General features: G+C 39.4%; 1 protein-coding gene across 1 annotated transcript; it reads left to right on the top strand.

Annotated features, from left to right (window-relative positions):
- Positions 1-1,193: 1,193 nt before the first annotated feature.
- LOC119726417 lies at positions 1,194-20,250 on the top strand. Its single transcript, XM_038198071.1, has 2 exons — positions 1,194-1,884; positions 19,255-20,250. Exons 1-2 carry the CDS (start codon positions 1,194-1,196, stop codon positions 20,220-20,222), a joined length of 1,659 nt encoding a protein of 552 aa, XP_038053999.1. The 3' UTR covers positions 20,223-20,250.
- Positions 20,251-20,726: the final 476 nt, after the last annotated feature.

Genomic DNA, 20,726 nt, shown 5'->3' with positions numbered 1-20,726 from the left:
ACGTGGATATTTATAAACGCGGATAGGCACCTCCACATCGACGCGTAAATACGATAAATGAACGCAAGTCTATGCAGGATTACTTAAGTGACCATCGTGCTTCAGTTTAGGTTCAAAGAATATTAAGATAAAAGTTTATAATCCGTATTTTTCAACGGTGAGAGTTTTTTTGTGTCTCACCAAAAAAAACCACCTGTGTAGGATGATGATCCCATGGCGTATCCCCGGTCAAAAAAGTGTGGGAGGGGTATATAGCCTCCCCATTCCCTCGAGATGGACGCCCATCAAAGAATGCAGTTTCTCCATCCGCTGTAATTTCCAGTCGAAGCCAATTAGCTCAGACACGGCCTAAAAATAGTTTGGGTTATTGTTATACGGCCTGCAGAACAGCACTCAATCGATATTATAGCTTGGTTTTATATTGGCAATTTCACGGTAGGCCTACTGGTGCCACGACAACCCTATTCACAGTTTTACGCCGTTCACTCCCTCGTTCCTCCGTTGAACTTGCTTAATTAGATCCTGTGAATAACATTTCATTGTACGTTCAGGTCTATTTTGAACCGTATAGTTCAAGCCGTACAGGCAGCTAATTTGATTATCTGCGTTTATAATTATGCTTCCAATATCCTCATCCAATCAGGAGCTGGGATCTTCGTGACGTAAAGGGAATTATCTGAAGAGCTATCGTATTAATACTGAAATAGATAACCAATCAGCGAATCCCACATCATAACGCCTCTACACCCTGGCCTCTCGAATTAAACAACAGGCACACTACGTTGTATGCGTTGTGTCTCGTAAAGGAGGTTTAGCAGGCGTTTTAACTTACTGTAAACAGATGAAAATTTCACATGTAGTTTGAAACATTTTAGATCGACGAGCAAACCACAAAATATATACTGCATTCAATTGCATGAGACCAGAACTTACAACGAGATCGTCTACGACTTTAAGACGACGATCGATTTTAGACAACGGCATTGATGGCAACACTGAATTTTGGTATGGAAGTGATTTACGTGTTGTATGTTACTTTCCTGACAGCTGCCATTGCTTGGTTAGTTCCATGTGGTTACTCGCGCCAAACATGGCAGTGTACGTTTCATGCCGCAGAAAATCGCGCCCTGGGACATTTTGCTTATGCCAATATAACAGTACAATCTCGCGTAATTTGTGGACGAGAATGCAGCATGGATGAACGTTGCAAGTCGTTCAACTTCAACGACTGCAACAAAAAGTGCGAGTTGAACTTTGCCACAAGACGAGAGCATCCCAAAGACTTCAATGCAACTCAAGGGAGTGTGTACTTTGATGCAGATGAGGACACACCTCTCTACTCACTGGATGATAGCTCCTTTAGTTACTACCAAAGTTGCAAAAGGTTCTTAGATGCCGGTTATCGTTCAAGCGGTATCTACACAATCTACCCAGAGGGGTTCGGTAATTGCGGTCTTCGCGTCTACTGTGACATGGAAACTGACGGCGGGGGATGGATCGTGTTTCAAAGGCGACAAGATGGCAGCGTAGACTTCTGGCGTAACTGGACCGAGTACCAGTCTGGCTTTGGCGATCTGCCCAGTGAGTTCTGGTTGGGCAACGACAACTTGGTGACTCTGACATCTGATGATTCACAAGGAACATGGGAGCTGCGAGTTGATTTAGGGGACTGGGAGAACAAAACAGTTTGGGCAAAGTACACCGATTTCAAACTATCTCCTGGTGAGTACCGTCTGAATTATGACTTTTACGATATAAGCAGCACCGCTGGCGACTCTCTTGCCGAGAGCAAGGGTTTTCCCTTTACTACAAAGGACAAGGACAATGATGTCTATGACAGAAATTGTGCTTATATCCACAAAGGAGCCTGGTGGTTTGCGAAGTGTATGGCCTGTCACTTGAATGGTATCTATTACCCAAACCAGACATTAGCGGGTGATGACTGGGGCATTTATTGGTTTCGTTGGAAACATACTATTGATTACTCCTTGAAAAAATGCAGCATGAAAATACGCGAAATATGAATAAACAAAAATTATACTACAATTACGTTTTGCCCTTCACCGACGTACAAACACTGTATACTCAGTGTGTTAACTCCCGAGTGAAAGTTGGAGGTAACCCACTGAGTATAGGCCTACAGTGTTTATACGTCGGTGAAGGGCAAAACCTAATTTGGTTTACATCATCCCGACGCAAAAATCCCATCTTATGAATAAATATTATACTCTTCAAAACATTATACCCCTCAAAATGCCATCAGAAAACCTGTTCAATAAAGGACAATGATGTCTATGACAGAAATTGTGCTTATATCCATAAAGGAGCCTGGTGGTTAAATGCGTGTATGGCCTGTCACTTGAACGGCAGATACCGGGTATTGACTGGGGCATTTATTGGTTTCGTTGGAATCATCTTAATGATTACTCCTTGAAAAAATGTAGCATGAAAATATAATCCTTCAAAACATATGCCACTCAAAATGGCGTCTGTGACACCGGCTAAATAATTATTCAAGATCACACGAATTAACTTTCGAGGATTTAGTAAAGAAAAAAAAAACAACATCTGTATATAGAAGTTGTACTTGTAACGAATTTGTAAATGTAATTGTGATCTAGTTGTCTCGAGAATTTTGACAATAATCGTCTTTTTTGGCACGAAAGAGATTTACATTTATGGTGTTAATGACTTTATGTGTAAAATACAAATTGTTTTGCATATCTCAAGTTTGGTGCGTTTGGACGCCTAAAATGCTTTCATTGTGAATGTTTCCTTCTGGAAATAAAGTTTTATTTCCCAAAACTAAACTTCTGGTAACGGCGAGCTTTTAATAACTGAAGGCTGAATGATACAATTGGAACTTAATTTTTAACACCTAAAGGATAAATCCTGATTTGCGAAACTTGTCACAATTAAATTTAAAAAAAAATTAGATTTGTGGTTACATTCATCAACTTATTTGGTTTTGTCAAAGTGATATTGTCAAATTTAAATTCATTCTTGTTCAGCAAATTGTTAAAATTATTCATTTGGTAGTTAGTCTTTGTGTTAGTCTACACATTATTAAATTCAAATGGTACCTTGGAGACACTTTTCAGTAGATTATTTGACAAAAGGGAGACATTGAATGCCATTCCAATGTTCTAATTAGCCGAAGGAAGTTTAATGTCCAAAGTCACATAAAACGATTCCTCAGGTCGAGAATAGTATAATGGAACAATTTTGTTGAGGAAAGTTTTGTAGAATTTGGGTTAAGGAAGGGTTTTTGTTTGTGCACAACTCTACGGGAATGTCTCACTGATGTACCATTTTTTTGGTAATGATAATAATAAACTCGAAATTTCTCCTAGTAAAAAGCTGCAGCGCTTAAAGTACAATTATTCAGCCTTTGCAATGTATTTGCTCACTGCACCCTGATGTGAAATTCTGGCTCCGTTTTCACCGAACTGCTGGAAGAAATTTTCATTATTCGTTTTAAAAAAAATGAAAAAAAAAAGTGGTTAGGCCTATGTCAACGTGGTGCACTCTTTACATGTATTGTATAGCTTCGAATTCAGTTAATAGTCGAGTAGATTAAAACGAAGCTTTGAGTGTGTGGTCAACAACATGGGTGCCTTGTGGTCATAGTTTTGTTGAGTGAATGTGTTTTTCTTTATTAGAAATAATTAGTTGATTTAGTTGATAACTGGTCAGGTTGAAAACAGACCTGCAGAGGAGCCGGTGAAGGATGGAGTTGGGAGGATGGAGTCGATAGGCAAAATGGGGTTAGGGTGACTAAACATCATTCTGGCACATGGGGGCGCCGATCAAGGTCGACTAGTTGGATACCATCTGTCACTAGGTGGCGGTGTTCATATTGGGCTGTTTAATACACATTTATGATTTGCTTACGTACGGACAATAACCATAGGCTACTCAGAAACACGACGAATTGAAGGCTGGTTAATTGTATTGTTGAGGATGGCGCTATTTGGAGTGGAATGGCCTACAATTTTTGAACTTACAAACATTGACCCACCCAAACATTCCTTCCATACTGTGGGAGGTGCTATATCAACATCAGGGTTAACATGAAGGGGGGGGGGGAGGGAACCAGTAACTTGAATGTTAGAAAAATGGGGGTGGGGTGGGTGGATACCATCCGCCTGTAGAGGGCGCTGCTCAAAGATGTATGTATGCGTGTGCGTATTTCTGCCCATTGTGTGCAATTTCCATGCAAAGGGTGATGCATGCACACAAGCAATATCTTACAGCTATAACACTATTTAGGAAACATACAGTACAAATGTTGGTAGTGTATTGGGTTAGACGCTATACGCACTGGGATAAATAATTCGGGTGGACAACGCCATGAGCGTCCAACCCCACCCCATCCCACCCACCCACCCCGTGATTGCCGCCCTTATATATCAAAAAGGCTAATTCAGAGACGAACCCGGTCCCAAATGAATACCACAAAACATTAGGTGATGGCGCTGTTCATCGCGGCATTTTGCAGACAGCTACCCGATTTTGTTGAAAAGAACGAACGGAGGAGGCATTTCATACCCCCTCTAGCGACGTTAGAGTCAAGATGAACCATCGTAGCATCTATTATGATGTACAAGTATACACTCCGACATCGTTCCTCTGTCACAATTGTCGAGCAATACGTTCCCATCAATACTTTTCTCTCACCTTGGTATATTGGTATTGGATCTTTTTTTACATGTCCAAAAATCTTGCACATATATGCTAATTAGGAACAGTCTGGTGCCTGATTGTATTTGGTGTATGGGGTAACAGATCCGAAAACGCGATTTTCGTCAATGCTAAAATGTTACAGTCTCATACAAATTATGCAGTATCACATTAAATCTTGTTATTAAGCCGAAATGGAAGAGGGGGGTGTGTGTTTTGTATGTGTGGTGGACGTAATAAATCACATTGAACATTAAAATGCATAATAGGCTACCCGGTTGGAAATAAAAACACCAAATACACGATATAAATCCTTTGCTGTTTCGAATCAGGATGTAGGAATCAATTTCAATAGGGGGCGCTGTTCAAATTCGACGATTATTAACACTCATTACAGAATGGTGTACTGTATTTTGAACAGGCGGACATTAGACCAGTATAATTGGGGGGGGGGGGGGGTGTCACAGCAGGGGGGGGTGTGTGTTTCGACTTGTTTTTTAGGAATTTGTATGATAATTTTTTTTTGGGACAGAGCTGCGGGGGGGGGGGGGGGTTGACCCCCAAAACCCCCCTCTGGATCCGAGCCTGCCTTTCCAGCGTCCTGTTTGAGGGCGATGGGTACGAGCGAAACCCATATTTTACTATTGGAAACGAGATTGAAGGAAGTAACACATGGGGACGAAGTTGCATAGTTCCGTGAAGACGTGCCATGCCCACAAGGAAGTGTTGCCCTGGGTCATGTGGTATACTGAACAAAAGGTGGGTAAACGAAAATGAACAAACTGTTTTACCAAGAATTGAAACACAGTTTACCCAAGTGTCTGCTCCTGACGTTGAGCAAGGGTTGGGATTATTTACTTAAAGGATTGAGCCACGTGTTTTAGTCCAAATATTTCGATTTTTTTACCCAATTGTTCATTCCTGAAGATGGGCAACTGCAAAACCCAATTGTTGGGAACTTTTTCCTTAAGGATTGGGCCAAGTTTTCTTACCCTACCGATAAAGAGATCGATATTTTCCTAAAAGTTGGTCATGTCTTTTGGGGCTATGTTGGTGAAAGGTATAGTAAACGTTGTTTGACCTTAAGTTTATCTCTCGGTTAAAACAAGTCACCATTATTATTAGAGCAACACAGTCTTGTTACCAGATAAGCTCATTTTCCTGGTGCTCAATACTTTATGAGGAGTTTTAGGTGCCAGGTTCAGTTATTACATTTTCGATAATATGGGCCTCACTTATTAGTGTGTAAATTAGGCCCACGTCATGTGTGACCGTAATATATTACTGCCACGATTCAAACGTGTGCATTTTGACGTACAAAACCGCGCTTATTAACGACGGTGAGTAGTCGTATCAGCTTAAATACGCTCCACGTTTTCTACAAGGTCGCGGTTTTACAAAACACAAAGAATAGGTCTAGATCACTAAGGAAGTAAGTGCAACCTAGCCTTTTTGAAAGAAAACGTGTTTTATTTTAACAAAAAAAGTAATTGTGTAGGCCTATGCTTTTTTGGACAGGGAAAATGAAAAGCAAGGATTTGAAAGAAATCGCGTTTCGCACAACAAAGTTGTGTTTGACAACGAGTATTTCGTTACTGCTAAAATTCAAATTCAATTTAGAAGAGTGAATTACTATGATTTTTTTTAAACATCCTCTGATGATATTCTTTGTCTCTGTTGTCATATTTATACAAGAACTATGTCAATGAATCGCCAGGGGTTCTATAGTTTCATATCCTTCGTCGGTCACGGTGGCCGCAGGCGATCACAAACACGTCTGCTGCCACCAATCGTGTTCATTGGCACAATATTAGGTTCATTTTCACTCCGTAAGCTTTTCCGACATATGCCTAATGGCTGAAACAACAAGCCTCTGTACTGATGACGTCATACCTTGTTTATATGTCCACTTTCCTAGGGAGCCAGTGGGGGCCCACGGTCCACTGAGCACCAAAGGAAAGCACACACGTATTGTGACGTCATCAGTACAGAGGCTTATTTAGGATGGTGCTATTTGGAGTGGCCTAAATTGGAGTAAATATAAAAGAGTTTACCCAATAGATAGCACCTCCTATTGTGTCCCCACCATTATTGTTAACCCGACTTTAACTTGTCTTTTCTGCAATCTATCCTAATGGTTTTATTCTATTTATTTATTTATTACATTTCTTTACCCAGGGTATACCCAAACAGTTCAAAACTGGTTTCCATTGGGGCCCTGCATTCAATAAAAAATGACTACAAACAGGTATACAAATACAATACATTACAAACACAATACAATACAATACAATACAATGAGATTTTAGTGTGTGCCAGATTAGTTAATTGAATAATAAATTGAATAATTTCAGTGGCTAACTTTCCGTAAAAGATTAAGTTTCTGTGACTATCTTTGCCAAAATGGAAATACAATTTGACAGGCTTTTCTCTATAAATAATAAGATAACCTGGGCAGTATTTTTGCCACTGAAAATTAAGTAAGGCTTATATTTATTATAAGTAACACAGAATAGATAAATGGAACCACCTGGGTTATCGGTAAAAGTAATAATTAAATGCGACGTGACCGTAGCGCACCTCCCGTTTTATTTACTCGTGTCAGCAAAATCCCGGATGGTGACCAGTCCAGTCGACCTTAATCGGCGCCCCCTGGTGGCAGATTGATGTTTAGTTCCACCGCTTTCCCGACGACCACATCCTTCCAATCCACCCTTCACCACGTTCCTCTCGGGGTCTGGTACCAGTCTGGACAATTAGCAATTGACCAATTATTTCACCTAAAGAAGAAACAAAACACTAACTCAACAAACTACGACCATGAGGCATCCGTGTTGTTGAACACACACTCAAAGCTTTGTTTTATTCCACTCAACTATTGACTGAATTGAGCAATACCTGCTACATTTACAACACGTTTGCTTTGCAAAACTTCACATTCTTCGATATAGGCCTAACTACTTATTAATTAATTAATTAATTAATTTATTTAATTATTTTTTTATTTCCCCCTTTTCCCCTACGAATAATGAAAGTTTTTTTCGCAGTTTGGTAAAAATGTTGTTGGATCTGCATATCAGAGTTCGGCGAACGAATAGATTCCAATAGACGAATTCGACTTGTTATTATCTGATGACGTTTGTATAGACTCACAAGAAAGCTAATTGCATATACCAAATAATATGTTCAACAAGTCAAAATACTACCAGGGACATGTGTAACGACGTTTTTTTTCCACACGAATGAATCTAACTTTGACAATATATAAATTCGACAAATCCACATGTCAGATTATCACATCATTGGACGATCGTGCATCCCCAAAACTACTACGTTCTCCTTTATATTAACAAGGAATGTTATCATATTTCATTTCATTTCATTTCAAAACATTTATTTCCACATGAATAAGCACTTTAGAAAACAAAACAATTGCTACATAAAAACTACTAAGTGGAGGCATTACACAAGAAGCCGGAGCTTATAAACGGAATGCCTTAAACACAACAAAAAACATATATATACATAATTATATTACATATATATACATATATATATATACTATTTAAATAAATAGATTCAATTGACTCTCTTGATGGGGAGCAAAATCAACTTAAGACTGTTACCACAAATCTAATAATATTTTTACTAATATTTTACAAAAACAAGTTTCGCAAATCATGATGGTAAAGTTTCAACAGTGTTCATAATAAAGTCCCAGTTTAATCAGTAAGGATAAACGTACGGTGTTGCCAGAGGTTTACTTTTGCGAATAAACGTTAATTCCTACGAGAAAGCATTCACATTGAAAGCATTTTAGGCGTCTAAACGCATCAAACTCGAGATCTGCAAAACCAGTTTGCATTTTACACCTATATTCATCAATACGATTAACATAAATCGCTTCCATGCGGAAATACAATGCCCTATTACCACACAGCCACATTATGATCAGCTAGACATCACAATTATTAGAAGTACATGTATACGAAGTCATTACATGCGCAACTTCCATACAGTTCCATAAAGTTCATTACACATTTTTTTTTGCCAAACCGTCACAAGTTAATTCATGTTCTCTTGAATAATTTAACAGGTTTTACCGATGGTATTTTGAGGGGTATGTGTTTTGAAGAGTGTTATATTTGTTAATTCATATTTCGCGTATTTTCATGCTACATTTTTTCAAGGAGTAACTGATAGTTTTTTTCCAACGCCACCAATAAATGCCCCAGTCAATACCCGGTATCTTCTCTGGGTAATAGATACCATTCAAGTGACACTCCATACACGCATTAAACCACCAGGCTCCTTTATGGATACGAGCACAATTTCTGCCATAGACATCATTGTCCTTGTCCTTTGTAGTAAAGGGAAAACCCTTGCTGATCCGCATAGAGTTACCAGCGGTGCTCTTCCTATCGTAAAAGTCATAATTCAGACGGTACTCACCAGGGGATAGTTTGAAATCGGTGTACTTTGCCCAAACTGTGTTGTTCTCCCAGTCCCCTAAATCAACTCGTAGTTCCCATGTTCCTTGTGAATCATCAGACGTCAGAGTCACCAAGTTGTCGTTGCCCAACCAGAACTCACCGGACATATTGCCAAAGCCAGATTGGTACTCGTCCCAGTTACGCCAGAAGTCCACGCTGCCATCTTGTCGCCTCTGAAACACGATCCATCCTCCGCCGTCAGTTTCCATGTCACAGTAGACGCGAAGACCGCAGTTGCCCAATCCGTCTGGGTAGATTGTGTAGATACCGCTTGAACGATAACCAGCATCTAAGAGCCTTTTGCAACTTTGGTAGTAACTAAAGGAGCGATCAGCCAGCGAGTAGATAGGTGTGTCCTCATCTGCATCAAAGTACACACTCCCTTGAGTTGTATTGAAGTCTTCGGGATGCTCACGTATTGTGGCAAAGTTCAGCTCGCACCTTTTGTTGCAGCCATTGTAGTTGAATGACTTGCAGCGGTCATCCATGCTGCATTCCCGTCCGCAGATGACGCGAGATCGCACAGATTTGCTCGCATAGACAAAGTGTTCCAGGGCGCGATTTTCTGCGGCATAAAACGCATATTGCTGTGTTGCGAATGGGTTACATCGAAGCCCAGCAATGACAGCTGTCAGAAATGATAGAAATAAAATAGGGAGCAGTTTCATACCAACGTTTACTGTTGCCATTGGATCTCCGTCTTCTGAAAGCTTTATTCAGAAGTTTATTTATGATGATCTAGTTGGAACGTTTGTCCTCTGAAGGAGCCAGCACTAAATCAAAATGTCAACATAGTATTTTAGCCTTGATTATCAAAAGATACACATGTAGCTGCGATCTTGAGCCAAAGACGTATTGATCAGGATGCAGCAAAACATCAGCAGAACATGTGCTCCATTAGAAGGCACATTTGAATGATGTCTGATGCTAATCCGACTGGAATGTAGAAGGGCAATGCTTCCGTAAACCATAACATATAAAGTGTCGTTCGCCTGGCAGATCGTAACCTGTAAAATAGTCAGAGCTTGTATACCGTGGGCCGACGTATCCCTGACGTAGCCCGACGCATATATGTGATTGTGACGTTCATGCCCTAATTCGCTGGTTTGTTATTATTTTGAGCAGCGTCTCCTCGGTTTCTGATTGGACGAGGTCGATCTAAGTAGACGTACAACAAGCATACGCCTTGTTACCTAGGCAATCGTGCTGTTGCCAGGAAAACTGAAAACTGATGACCAAATGCAAACAAACATGCAATGGACCGTTGCTAATAGCCTCATCCGTTCAATGGTGGTACATGCGGCAGGTCGATAAACACAAGCTGTTTGATTGAGCCTGCAGGGGAGACATGCATAGACAGGAAATTTAAAAAAAAAAAAGCACGACGTACATCGACGTACCATCAATCCGTAATCGTTGCAGAGAATGAAAGTGGAACGTCACCAAATGAAGGATAAAACGCAAAATATGAACATTTTGCCAAGGCATTATGCCAAGGCAACAGTTTGTTTTCAAGAAGAACATTCAATGAACTACTTCGGTGTACCGACATTGCGGGTCAGATGGTGTGTCCCTTGTTTTTCTATGCTTATGAATCTTTAATATGTTACGTTTGTGCTCTTGACGGATGATGCTTCCTCTTGACGATTTTTTTTTAACTCGTACGCCCGTTAACGAGAAAGATATACTCCCCCACTTCACCCTAATTTTGGACGTATGAAACATAATGCTTGTTTTGTATCTTGAAGCTCGTAACGATTCTCCTACTGGCCGTGAATGACGGTACACACTAACGTGCACATAGCCCTGTAATTGATTTCCCCGATGCCCTTGACCATACACATGAAGATATTGCGCACGCGCTGGCATGTATGGTATGTTTAACTTACTCGACCACCATTTGTATGCCATCACTATTAATGGTAGTTTTGTAGGCATTGCACTGAGGGATTGTACCAAGCAATTAGATCCAAGTGAGATTACATTTCTGAGAATATTTTTGATGAAGTTGGACCGGAATGTCGTTTTATTGTGCAATGGGTTGATGAAACATTTGAAAATAGACGTCTGTATTGGTTTTTGTGGGTGGTCATTTTAACTTAAAAGGGAAAAATCACTCAAAAAGTCATTGAATTGAAAGAGGGCTTTAAAGCGTTAAGCCAGAGTCCATCATTTGCAGCTATCCAAAAAGTAACTGGCGTATTTATTGTTGAAAAACATACTTGGTTGAAAGATAGTAAGGGGACTAAACTCCTTGTGAAATTATTCTTTCTGGCAAGCTGTCATGTTGAAGAAATCAACGAAAGAAGGCCTTTCCAACGGTGCTTCTTATTTGCTAGTGAGAACGTGTCTCGGACGCTGGATTCATGCCCAATTCAAAACATGATTCAGCAACATTTGTTTTGAAATCGAGACCCTAGAATGTTGTTTCTCTCGAAATTGCAGCTGAAGCTAAGCTGAAACTTCATCAGATTGGTTGTTCAGCATCCTTCTTCAGATATTGAGCACTTTTGTTTTGAAGAGCGAGTTTTGTTAATCATTGGTGCCTATAGGGGTTGATTTTATTGCACCCCTACATGCGTATGGGGGAGTCAACGTTCGGATGTCACTTGCGATTAGTCTGGTTCCCAGACCAAAAAGATTCTGACTATTCCTGATGAATCTAATGAAGTCAGGTAGCCGTCAGTAATACAGTGTATTTATATACAAATATACGTCACGTGACTAAAACGGGAGGAATTTCTCCTTTTTCCGAAAATGTCCGAAGTTTGCCGGAGTTTATTTCGTCGACAGTCGGACAGCGCCCGAGTATTTCCGAGTACAATATTAGGTTTGAATAACTGCGAATTGCTTTAAAATAAAATTGGTTGATAATTACAATTCATTGCTTTCATTTAGAAATCTTGAAATTTAACGACGATTTTGTGCATCAAGTACACTCGGGTCGTATACGAGGGACGACCGTTACCGGGATTTTCCGAAACTCGGCGTGGTCTCCGATCGGCTCCGCCTGCTAACAGTGCTATTTTGGTGCCTAACTTTGAAGATTCCAGGTCAACATTAGTCAGTGTTTTCTTAGATATATCAAACTGTATTGTCTAACTGTAAGATATTATGCAGCAAGTTATTTATTTAAAACTTTGATCGGAACATTAAAACCTATAAGTGCACTTATAGTAAAGCGAATTCGGAAACGAAGCCGAGCTTTGAGAAAGGGCCGTCAATTTCGTCATGTTTACTTTTAACCACGGAGACTGCCTGACCTACAATTTAGACGTGAACGTCGGGAATATTGTCAGGTCTGGGAACCAGACTAACTTGCGATCTATGCCTAGACTGAGTGAATACTATTTATTACATCAAGTAACGAGTTGGCATGCATGCCTAAGATCAAAGCTGACACACACATAGCCTATGCGGCATGAATAGGGGGTCCCCGATTGCAGGCAAATACACACTTGTGTGCACACGCGCGTGGACGACTGGAATTCGACCAACTGCATACGATATCCCTACGCACATGTAGGCCTATCAATCCTGCTCGCGCACGGCCATAATAGCCTATTCAACTAGACTTATGTTTGTGGACAAACATAGGGCTGTTTCGGTGTTTTTTTTGTGACATGTGACATGTAAAGTTTGAAGTACAAGTTCTCTCCAGGAATAATGTGTAGTTCTGTTGATAATAGCTGGTGGCATACAATATGTGATTACATTCCCATTGGGCTTTGAATTATGACGTCACATGTGACGTAATGACGTCATGATGACGTCACAAACAATTTTCATCTATAACTTTATTTTTCCTTGTAAATAACAACTTAGCCATAGCATACATCGTTGAAAGCAAGTTCACATCTTTCACCAATATTTAAATTACAAGGCACTTCCAGTTTCAACCGGAAGAAAGGGTCACGTGATTTTGCACATAATATATAAAAATTAAGACCCTGGATTATTCTATCGATTCCTGCAAACGTCAAGCTCAGGTTTCTCACGGTTGAATTTATATTGATTTTCAAAGACCTATTAATCTTTAACATGATGTCACGTGACCCATGATGACGTAATCGTGACGTCACTTCAATTTTCATCTATAACATATCCCTGTCTAGGTACATACCAACTTTCAACCCAATCGGACCTGTAGTTCAGGAGATATAGGCCTTCAAAATATGTTTATTTTATATGACGTCATATGTCACGTGATGACGTTATCATGACGTCAAGTTAATTTTCATCTATAATACATCTCGGTCTAGGTACATACCAACTTTCAACCCAATCGGACCTATAGTTCTGGAGATATAGCCCAATCTGTCAGATCTAGCTGAATTCTGCTAGAAAACGGTCACAATAGAAAAATCGCATATTATGTGACTTCACGTGACTCGTGATGACGTCACGATGACGTCAATGTTCGGCACACAACTTCAGGTGCTGGTCTAAGTGTGTGCCAAGTATAAAGTCAATGGGATTGATTTTATTGCCCAAAGTGCGTTCCACTGTAAACACGTGTACAAATGCAATGAGGAATGGCTGAAAAAGAAGGGGAAAAAAAACAAAGAAAACAAAAAAAAAACTTTAACGAAAACAAAGGCTGTTTCGGCAAAAGTGCCGAAACAGCCAATAAATGTATTGATTATAATACGCAGTCTAAGGCCAAAAAAAAATAAGTCGGTCTCTGGTCAGCGCGCGCGTCGATTTTAATCATGCGCGTCAATCTGTTTTTCCCAAAATGTTGCGCGGTAGCTCCAACAGCGCCCTCTATTGCCGCACCTCCTCAATTTTCCCCAAAGAGCACCAAGATATGGGAAATTGCACCAAGGCAAATGATCAAGAGCACCAAGGCAAGTTATGGAGGACACCAATGTACATGAGGACACCAAAAAAGCAAAATAGTACCCCACCTTGTCTGTACAATCGAAGCTTGAAGAAAAAAAAAAAGCAAAAAAAAAAAAAAAGCCGCGTCCCCGCGTCAATTCCGGAACTTTGGTCTGACGAGAGACCGAATATTTTTTTTTTTGGCCTAACTGACTGGCTAACCATCAATTCCAGTGCGCCGCAGCCGACTCGACTACCCGCCGTCCTTGTAACGAGCGAGCTTTTGTCACCAAGTTGCCAGGTTTCAATCGTGGCTTTTATAATCGTCACCATTTTTACGAACAGCCACAGACTATTATGATAATTTTGAAGAAAAGTGTTTTGGAGATAATCGCAAAAGACGTTTCTCATATTTTAAAACTGCAAGAAATACTACTTTGCAACAACTTTGTGCAGTAAAAAAACCTTCACATGGTTCTATGAGAGCTAAATTTTTACGTGAACCCAGTAATTAGAATTAATACTCCTGTATTAATTAGTTAATTAGTGAAAATTAATTATTAAAGATATGTTGCTCTTCGTGGAAACGCAAAACTCAGTTTTTGAGATATCTGCCCCTTGCATCATAAATGTTATTTGGAAATGAATGATGTAATGCTTACAGAAACATGTCAAAATGGTAAAGTACATTGTTTTAGAGTGAAAAAGTGAAAAAAATCAAAATCGATTATGTGGCTGTTTGTGATAATAGTGACGATACAAAAGGTCACGTTTAAAAAAAATTAAATGAAACCTCAAGGATCTAATCACTTACGGCTAAATCTAGGCTTATAACTTTTTTTGAAAAAGATATTATTGGGTTTTTTAAAAAGAAGAAGAAAAGGGAATTGTGTATTCTGGTTTGAAAGGGAATGAAAATAGATTTGAAAGAAATAGTTCAGCACAACAAAACAACACGTTTTTCATAACTGATGTTTAAGTTCATTGTTTAAGAAGCGTTCTTTGATGTCTCTTTTGTCATAACATCATCAGTACAAGAACTATGTCAATGAATCGCTTGAGTTGTACAGTTTCATATTCCTCGTCGGACATAATGCGACACTGAATAATCGGAAACCGCAGGCGACCACAAACATGTGTGCTGCCACCAATAGTCTCAAAGTGACTTATTTTCGACATTATGCACTGATAAACGTTGAATATTTTTTTTCTAATTACAACAAAAATGTTATAACCGAATTTCCGCACTGCACTTTGCTCCAACGTATACCTGCGAAGTACATGAGTCCATCTTATTTCATCTTCTTCTTTTTTTTTCATGACAAAAAATACGCATTTACGGTTCCGTTACATTGTACCTTTTTAATGATAATCTTTGTGTACATTATTTTTATCTGATGGCTTAATTTAAATATGTCGAATTCTGATGTAGCATTTACAAACACTGCCGGTTTGTTTTCGTGCACTGAGTAGCTCAGCAGGAAATACTGCTCAGCAAGTTTGTGTCCCGCAATCAAAAAGAAACGTGGAACTCATTTGAAATCCGTCATGATACAGGTTTACGTTTAGAGTTTCGGCTGATAGCCTGTTTTTGTTATTTGGTACATAATGGTTTGCAGTTCAACACTAATTAGAAACAACTTTAGGCCTACACAAGCTATTATCGAAAATGTAAAAACTAATCCGCTTCAGTGTATGAAAACTAATTGAGATTCCTTTTTGGTTAATTTTTGTTGAAAAGTGCACTTCTTTAAACATTTAAAAGTATCCATGCTTTTCCGGACAGCTGAGGGCGCTGATAACGTGATGTCATTTCAGGGAGACACTGTTCATATTAGGTGTTTTTCTGTTAAAAATAGTGAACCCAAGAAAATGCTCATTGAAAACATTTGTGAGAAAAGTTTGCTCATTGGCTTACTGCCATGAACTGACATAACATCGAATCACTAATTAAAAGAAAGTTTACGACAGCGAAATATCCACAAATTTGGCAACTTTTTGTGCACAAACTATTATTGCAACATTGAGGTTTCTGCCTGATACGACATCACACTTTTGCTCATGAATATGGTAATCCGCATTAGCATAAAAACAAAAAGGCACCAAAATACCCTTGAAAATGGCAAAATGAAAATTGAAAATAAGGTCAAGGGGACACAAAGGTGCAGTTTCCAGGATTGCATTTAAATAAAATTACATTTCATGGGCCCTTTAAAGTACAATAGAGCCTGAAAGTAAAAGGTCACATGGCGAGCTCCCGGACCCCTTGCGCAGCCCACTTATAGGCATTTCACACTGGGTTACCCTTTCACTGCTTTTTTTTTTTTGACAGAGTTATTTCCAACCGCCATTTCCAAAAGAAACATTCATGTTGAAATTTTATTTTGGTATTCCTCAAGAAAAAAAGTTTAAAAAAAGGAAAGTTGGAGATGGGTAAAAAAGAATTTTACTTACAACCTTAATTCACATCCGCCATTTTCGTTCTCAGGTCTCCTTGTTCGTTCACGTTTGTTATGACATCGCAGCGTGAGAACGAAAATGTATAACAACAAAAAGATTTACCTTCCCTGCAGCCGATGGGTTCTAGATTTAGTCGGGCTGGCTCGAATGCAGTTCTTATCAGCGGTCACTTAAGATTTTGTTTGTGAATGCTAATAAATCCTTCAAATGTATTTCTAAAAAAGTAAATGTATATACTAAAAGACATTTTAGACTCCAAATTCAGTTTCAGTTTTCATCCAATGACCACCACAAAATTATTTAATAAATTTTCGTCTTTGTTCGAGTACACCGAGTTCCACTAGTCTACATGTATTTTAGATTTTCGGAAGTGAGAGGTCAATTTTTATTTTTAAGATATTTCTCTTTCGCGTCCGCCAAGTCTTCAGTTTCCATAAATTCAGATACTAGTTACAATTTTAAAAATGCCCTTTTCGAGGATAATTTTCCTAAGAAATCAATGTACCAACAAGTAGTTGGAATTTGTTTAGAATTTTGCACGTAGAATGTTCCTATTCGAGGGGTTGGAAAGCGCGCCATCAGGGGTGAACTTTCAATGCTGTATTATGCATCTACTGCATCTATTCGCTCACTGCAATGTGAAAATCTGGTTACGTTTACTGGCTGAACTTTATGGAACTTTAAGTTGCACGTTTTATGACTTTGTATATATACATGTACTTCTTATAATTGTGATGTCTAGCTGATCATAATGTGGCTACTAATAGGGCTCTGTATTTTCGCGTGGAAACGATTTACGTTAATGGTATTGATGGATATAGGTGCAAGATGCAAACTGGTTTTGCCAATCTCAAGTTTGGTGCGTTTAGACGCCTAAAATGCTTACAATGTGAATGCTTTTCCCAGAAATTTACTCAAGTTTTTCGCGAAAGTAAACCTTTGGTAACGCTGTACTTTTATGCACGTCAAGGCTTAATGATAAAATTGGGACTTCATTATGAACACTGGTGAAACCTTACCAGCATGATTTGCGAACCTTTTTTTGTAAAAATATTAGTTAAAATATTAGTAAAAATATTATTTGATTTGTGGTAACAGTCTTGAACTGATTTGCTCACCATCAAGAGAGTCAATTGAAATTATTTTTTTTAAAGGATAAAATTCCTCGTTATTATAAAGGGTTTGCCCTTCACTACAAAGGATAAGGACAATGATGTATAATTATGACAGGAATTGTGCAGATATCCACAAAGCAGCCCGGTGATTTGCGAAGTGTATGGCCTGTCACTTGAATGGTATCTATTACCCAGAGCAGATACCGGGTATTGACTGGGGCATTTATTGGTTTCATCGGAAACATACTACTGATTACTCCTTGAAAATTTGCAGCATGAAAATACGCGAAATATGAATTAACAAAATATAATCCTTCAAAACATAAACCCGTCGAATATGAAACCGGCTGAATAAAGTATTCAAGATAACACGAATTGATTGTTGATGGTTTGGTTAAGAAAAAAAAGTAGCATCTGTATATAGAAGTTGTACTTGTAACGAATTTGTAGTTGTAATTGTGATCAATAATCGTATTTTTTTGGCATGAAAGATATTTACGTCGATGGTGTTAATGACTTTAGGATAAATACAAAGTGTTTTGCATGTCTCAAGTTTGGTGCGTTTGGACGCCTGAAATGCTTTTACTGGGAATGTTTTCTCCTGGAAATTAAGTTTTATTTCCCAAAACTAAACTTCTGGTAACGGCGAGCATTTTACGTACACCGAAGACGCGGCAGGCTTCTTGAAAACAAACCATGACCTAGCGTGACTCTTGCCTTGGCATAACGGGCGTTGTTAATTTTGAAATGTCTAGTTTTACCCTTCATTTACGACGTATTATCTTCTGAAGGGCAAACCCTGGTACCAAAAACTATATGGATTTCATTTCCCCCTACTTTTATTGTCTGCAATGTATTGATTTATGACGTACTTGATGCTAGATATGTTTTATTTCCCCTCTACATTCTCCCCCAGCCGCAAACATAAAAGCCGAGAGAGAACTCGCCTTTCGACCTGCCCCAGTAGCATCCTTGAACAGATGAGCGATTCCATGCTTTTAAAAATTCATGCGGCCATTAAGCATCTGTATCTGTTTGTCATTTTCTCGTTTTCCCGGCAACAACACAAAATTGCCAAGGATGACAGCGTGTCTGGTGTCAATTTAATGCAGGTAGAAAGGCGTATGCTTGTGGTGCGTCTACTTGGATCGACCTCATCCAATCAGAAGGCGAGACAGGAAGAACGCTGCTCAAATACCAAATCAGCGAATTACACGTCATAATTATGCATGCGTGAACATGCATAATCGGGCCACAATATAAGCACTGAGAATTTGCTGGTCACGATCAGGCGAATGATATAATATATGGAGTTTTACGGAAGCAATATGCCCACATTCCACCACGTGTTAAGAGGAAGCCTGGTTAGCACCACGCATCAAAATTATACGAATGGACTTCCTGGGGATCCGATGTTTTGCTGATGTTGAGCGGCTTCCAGATCATATTACATCTTTGGCTCAAGATCGCAGCTATAATATGATAGTCAGTGTCCCTAAAATACATTTTTGACATGACTTAATAATGCTGGCTCATTTACGCGCTAGACTTTCCAACTAGATCATCACAATTCGACCAAATTAAGAAGACTGTAAAGCTTTCAGATGACGGAGATCTAATGGCAGCACTAAACTTCGGTATAAAACTGTTCCCTATTTTATTTCTAACATTTCTGACAGCTGTCATTGCTGGGCTTCGATGTAACTCCTTTGCAGCACAGCAATATGCATTTTATAACGCGGAAAATCGCGCCCTGGAACGCTTCGTCTATGTGGACAAATCTGTGCGATCTCCCGTCATCTGCGGACGAGAATGCAGCATGGATGACCGCTGCAAGTCGTTCAACTACAACGACTGCAGCGAAAAGTGCGAGTTGAACCTTGCCACAAGACGAGAGCATCCCGAAGACTTCAATGCAACTCAAGGGAGTGTGTACTTTGATGCAGATGAGGACACACCTCTCTACTCGCTGGCTGATCACTCCTTTAGTTACTACCAAAGTTGCAAAAGGCTCTTAGATGCCGGTTATCGTTCAAGCGGTATCTACACAATCTACCCAGAGGGATTCGGCAATGGCGGTCTTCGCGTCTACTGTGACATGGAAACTGACGGCGGGGGATGGATCGTGTTTCAGAGGCGACAAGATGGCAGCGTGGACTTCTGGCGTAACTGGGACGAGTACCAATCTGGCTTTGGCAATATGTCCGGTGAGTTCTGGTTGGGCAACGACAACTTGGTGACTCTGACGTCTGATAATTCACAAGGAACATGGGAGCTACGAGTTGATTTAGGGGACTGGGAGGACAACACAGTTTGGGCAAAGTACACCGATTTCAAACTATCTCCTGGTGAGTATCGTCTGAATTATGACTTTTACGATATAAGCAGCACCGCTGGTGACTCTATGCGGATCAGCAAGGGTTTGCCCTTTTCAACAAAAGACAAGGACAATGATATCTGGGAAAGGAATTGTGCAGATATCCACAAAGGAGCCTGGTGGTTTAATGCGTGTATGTCCTGTCACTTGAATGGTATATATTACCCAGAGCAGATACCTGGTAATGACTGGGGAATTTATTGGTATCGTTGGAAATATACTACTGAGTACTCCTTGAAAAAATGCAGCATGAAAATACGTGAAATATGAATAAAGAGATATTGCCCTTCAAATTATATACCCCTCAAAATACCATCTGTGACAACGGCTAAATATTAAATTATTCAAGAGAAATGAACGAGAACAAAAATCATACCGAAGTCTTACTTGTAACGAATTTGTAGTTGTAATTGTGATTTAGCTGTCAGGAGAATTCTGACAATAATCGTATATATAATTGGCATGAAATGTATGTTTATACGGTGTTAATGATACAAATCGATTTGTGGATATCTCAAGTTTGGTGCGCATGGTATGGACGCCTATGAAATGCTTTCAGTGTGAATGCTTTTTCCTGGAAAGTAAGGTTGTTGTTTTTTCGCAAAAATAAACTTCTGGTAACAACCTGCTTTTAAAGTACGCTAACTTAAGGGTGAATGATAACAATGGAATTTACATTTGAACAATGGTAAAAGATACGATCATGATTTACGAAAGTTGACACAATTTTTGCTGTAACAGTCAAACTTATTTTGCTCCCCATTAAGAGAGTCA

Source organism: Patiria miniata, unplaced genomic scaffold, assembly GCF_015706575.1.
Source record: "Patiria miniata isolate m_02_andy unplaced genomic scaffold, ASM1570657v1 HiC_scaffold_2, whole genome shotgun sequence".
Taxonomy (NCBI): domain Eukaryota; kingdom Metazoa; phylum Echinodermata; class Asteroidea; order Valvatida; family Asterinidae; genus Patiria; species Patiria miniata.
The sequence above is the reverse complement of the archived record's forward strand: the minus strand, read 5'-3'. Positions and strand labels throughout refer to the sequence as shown.

Bases quoted from the DNA above. Each gene is read 5' to 3' on its own strand.
- LOC119726417 (XM_038198071.1), top strand. From the start codon at position 1,194: ATGGATGAACGTTGCAAGTCGTTCAACTTCAACGACTGCAACAAAAAG. The intron at 1,885-19,254 runs GTATGGCCTGTC...CATTTCTGACAG, and splicing joins AGCCTGGTGGTTTGCGAAGT to CTGTCATTGCTGGGCTTCGA.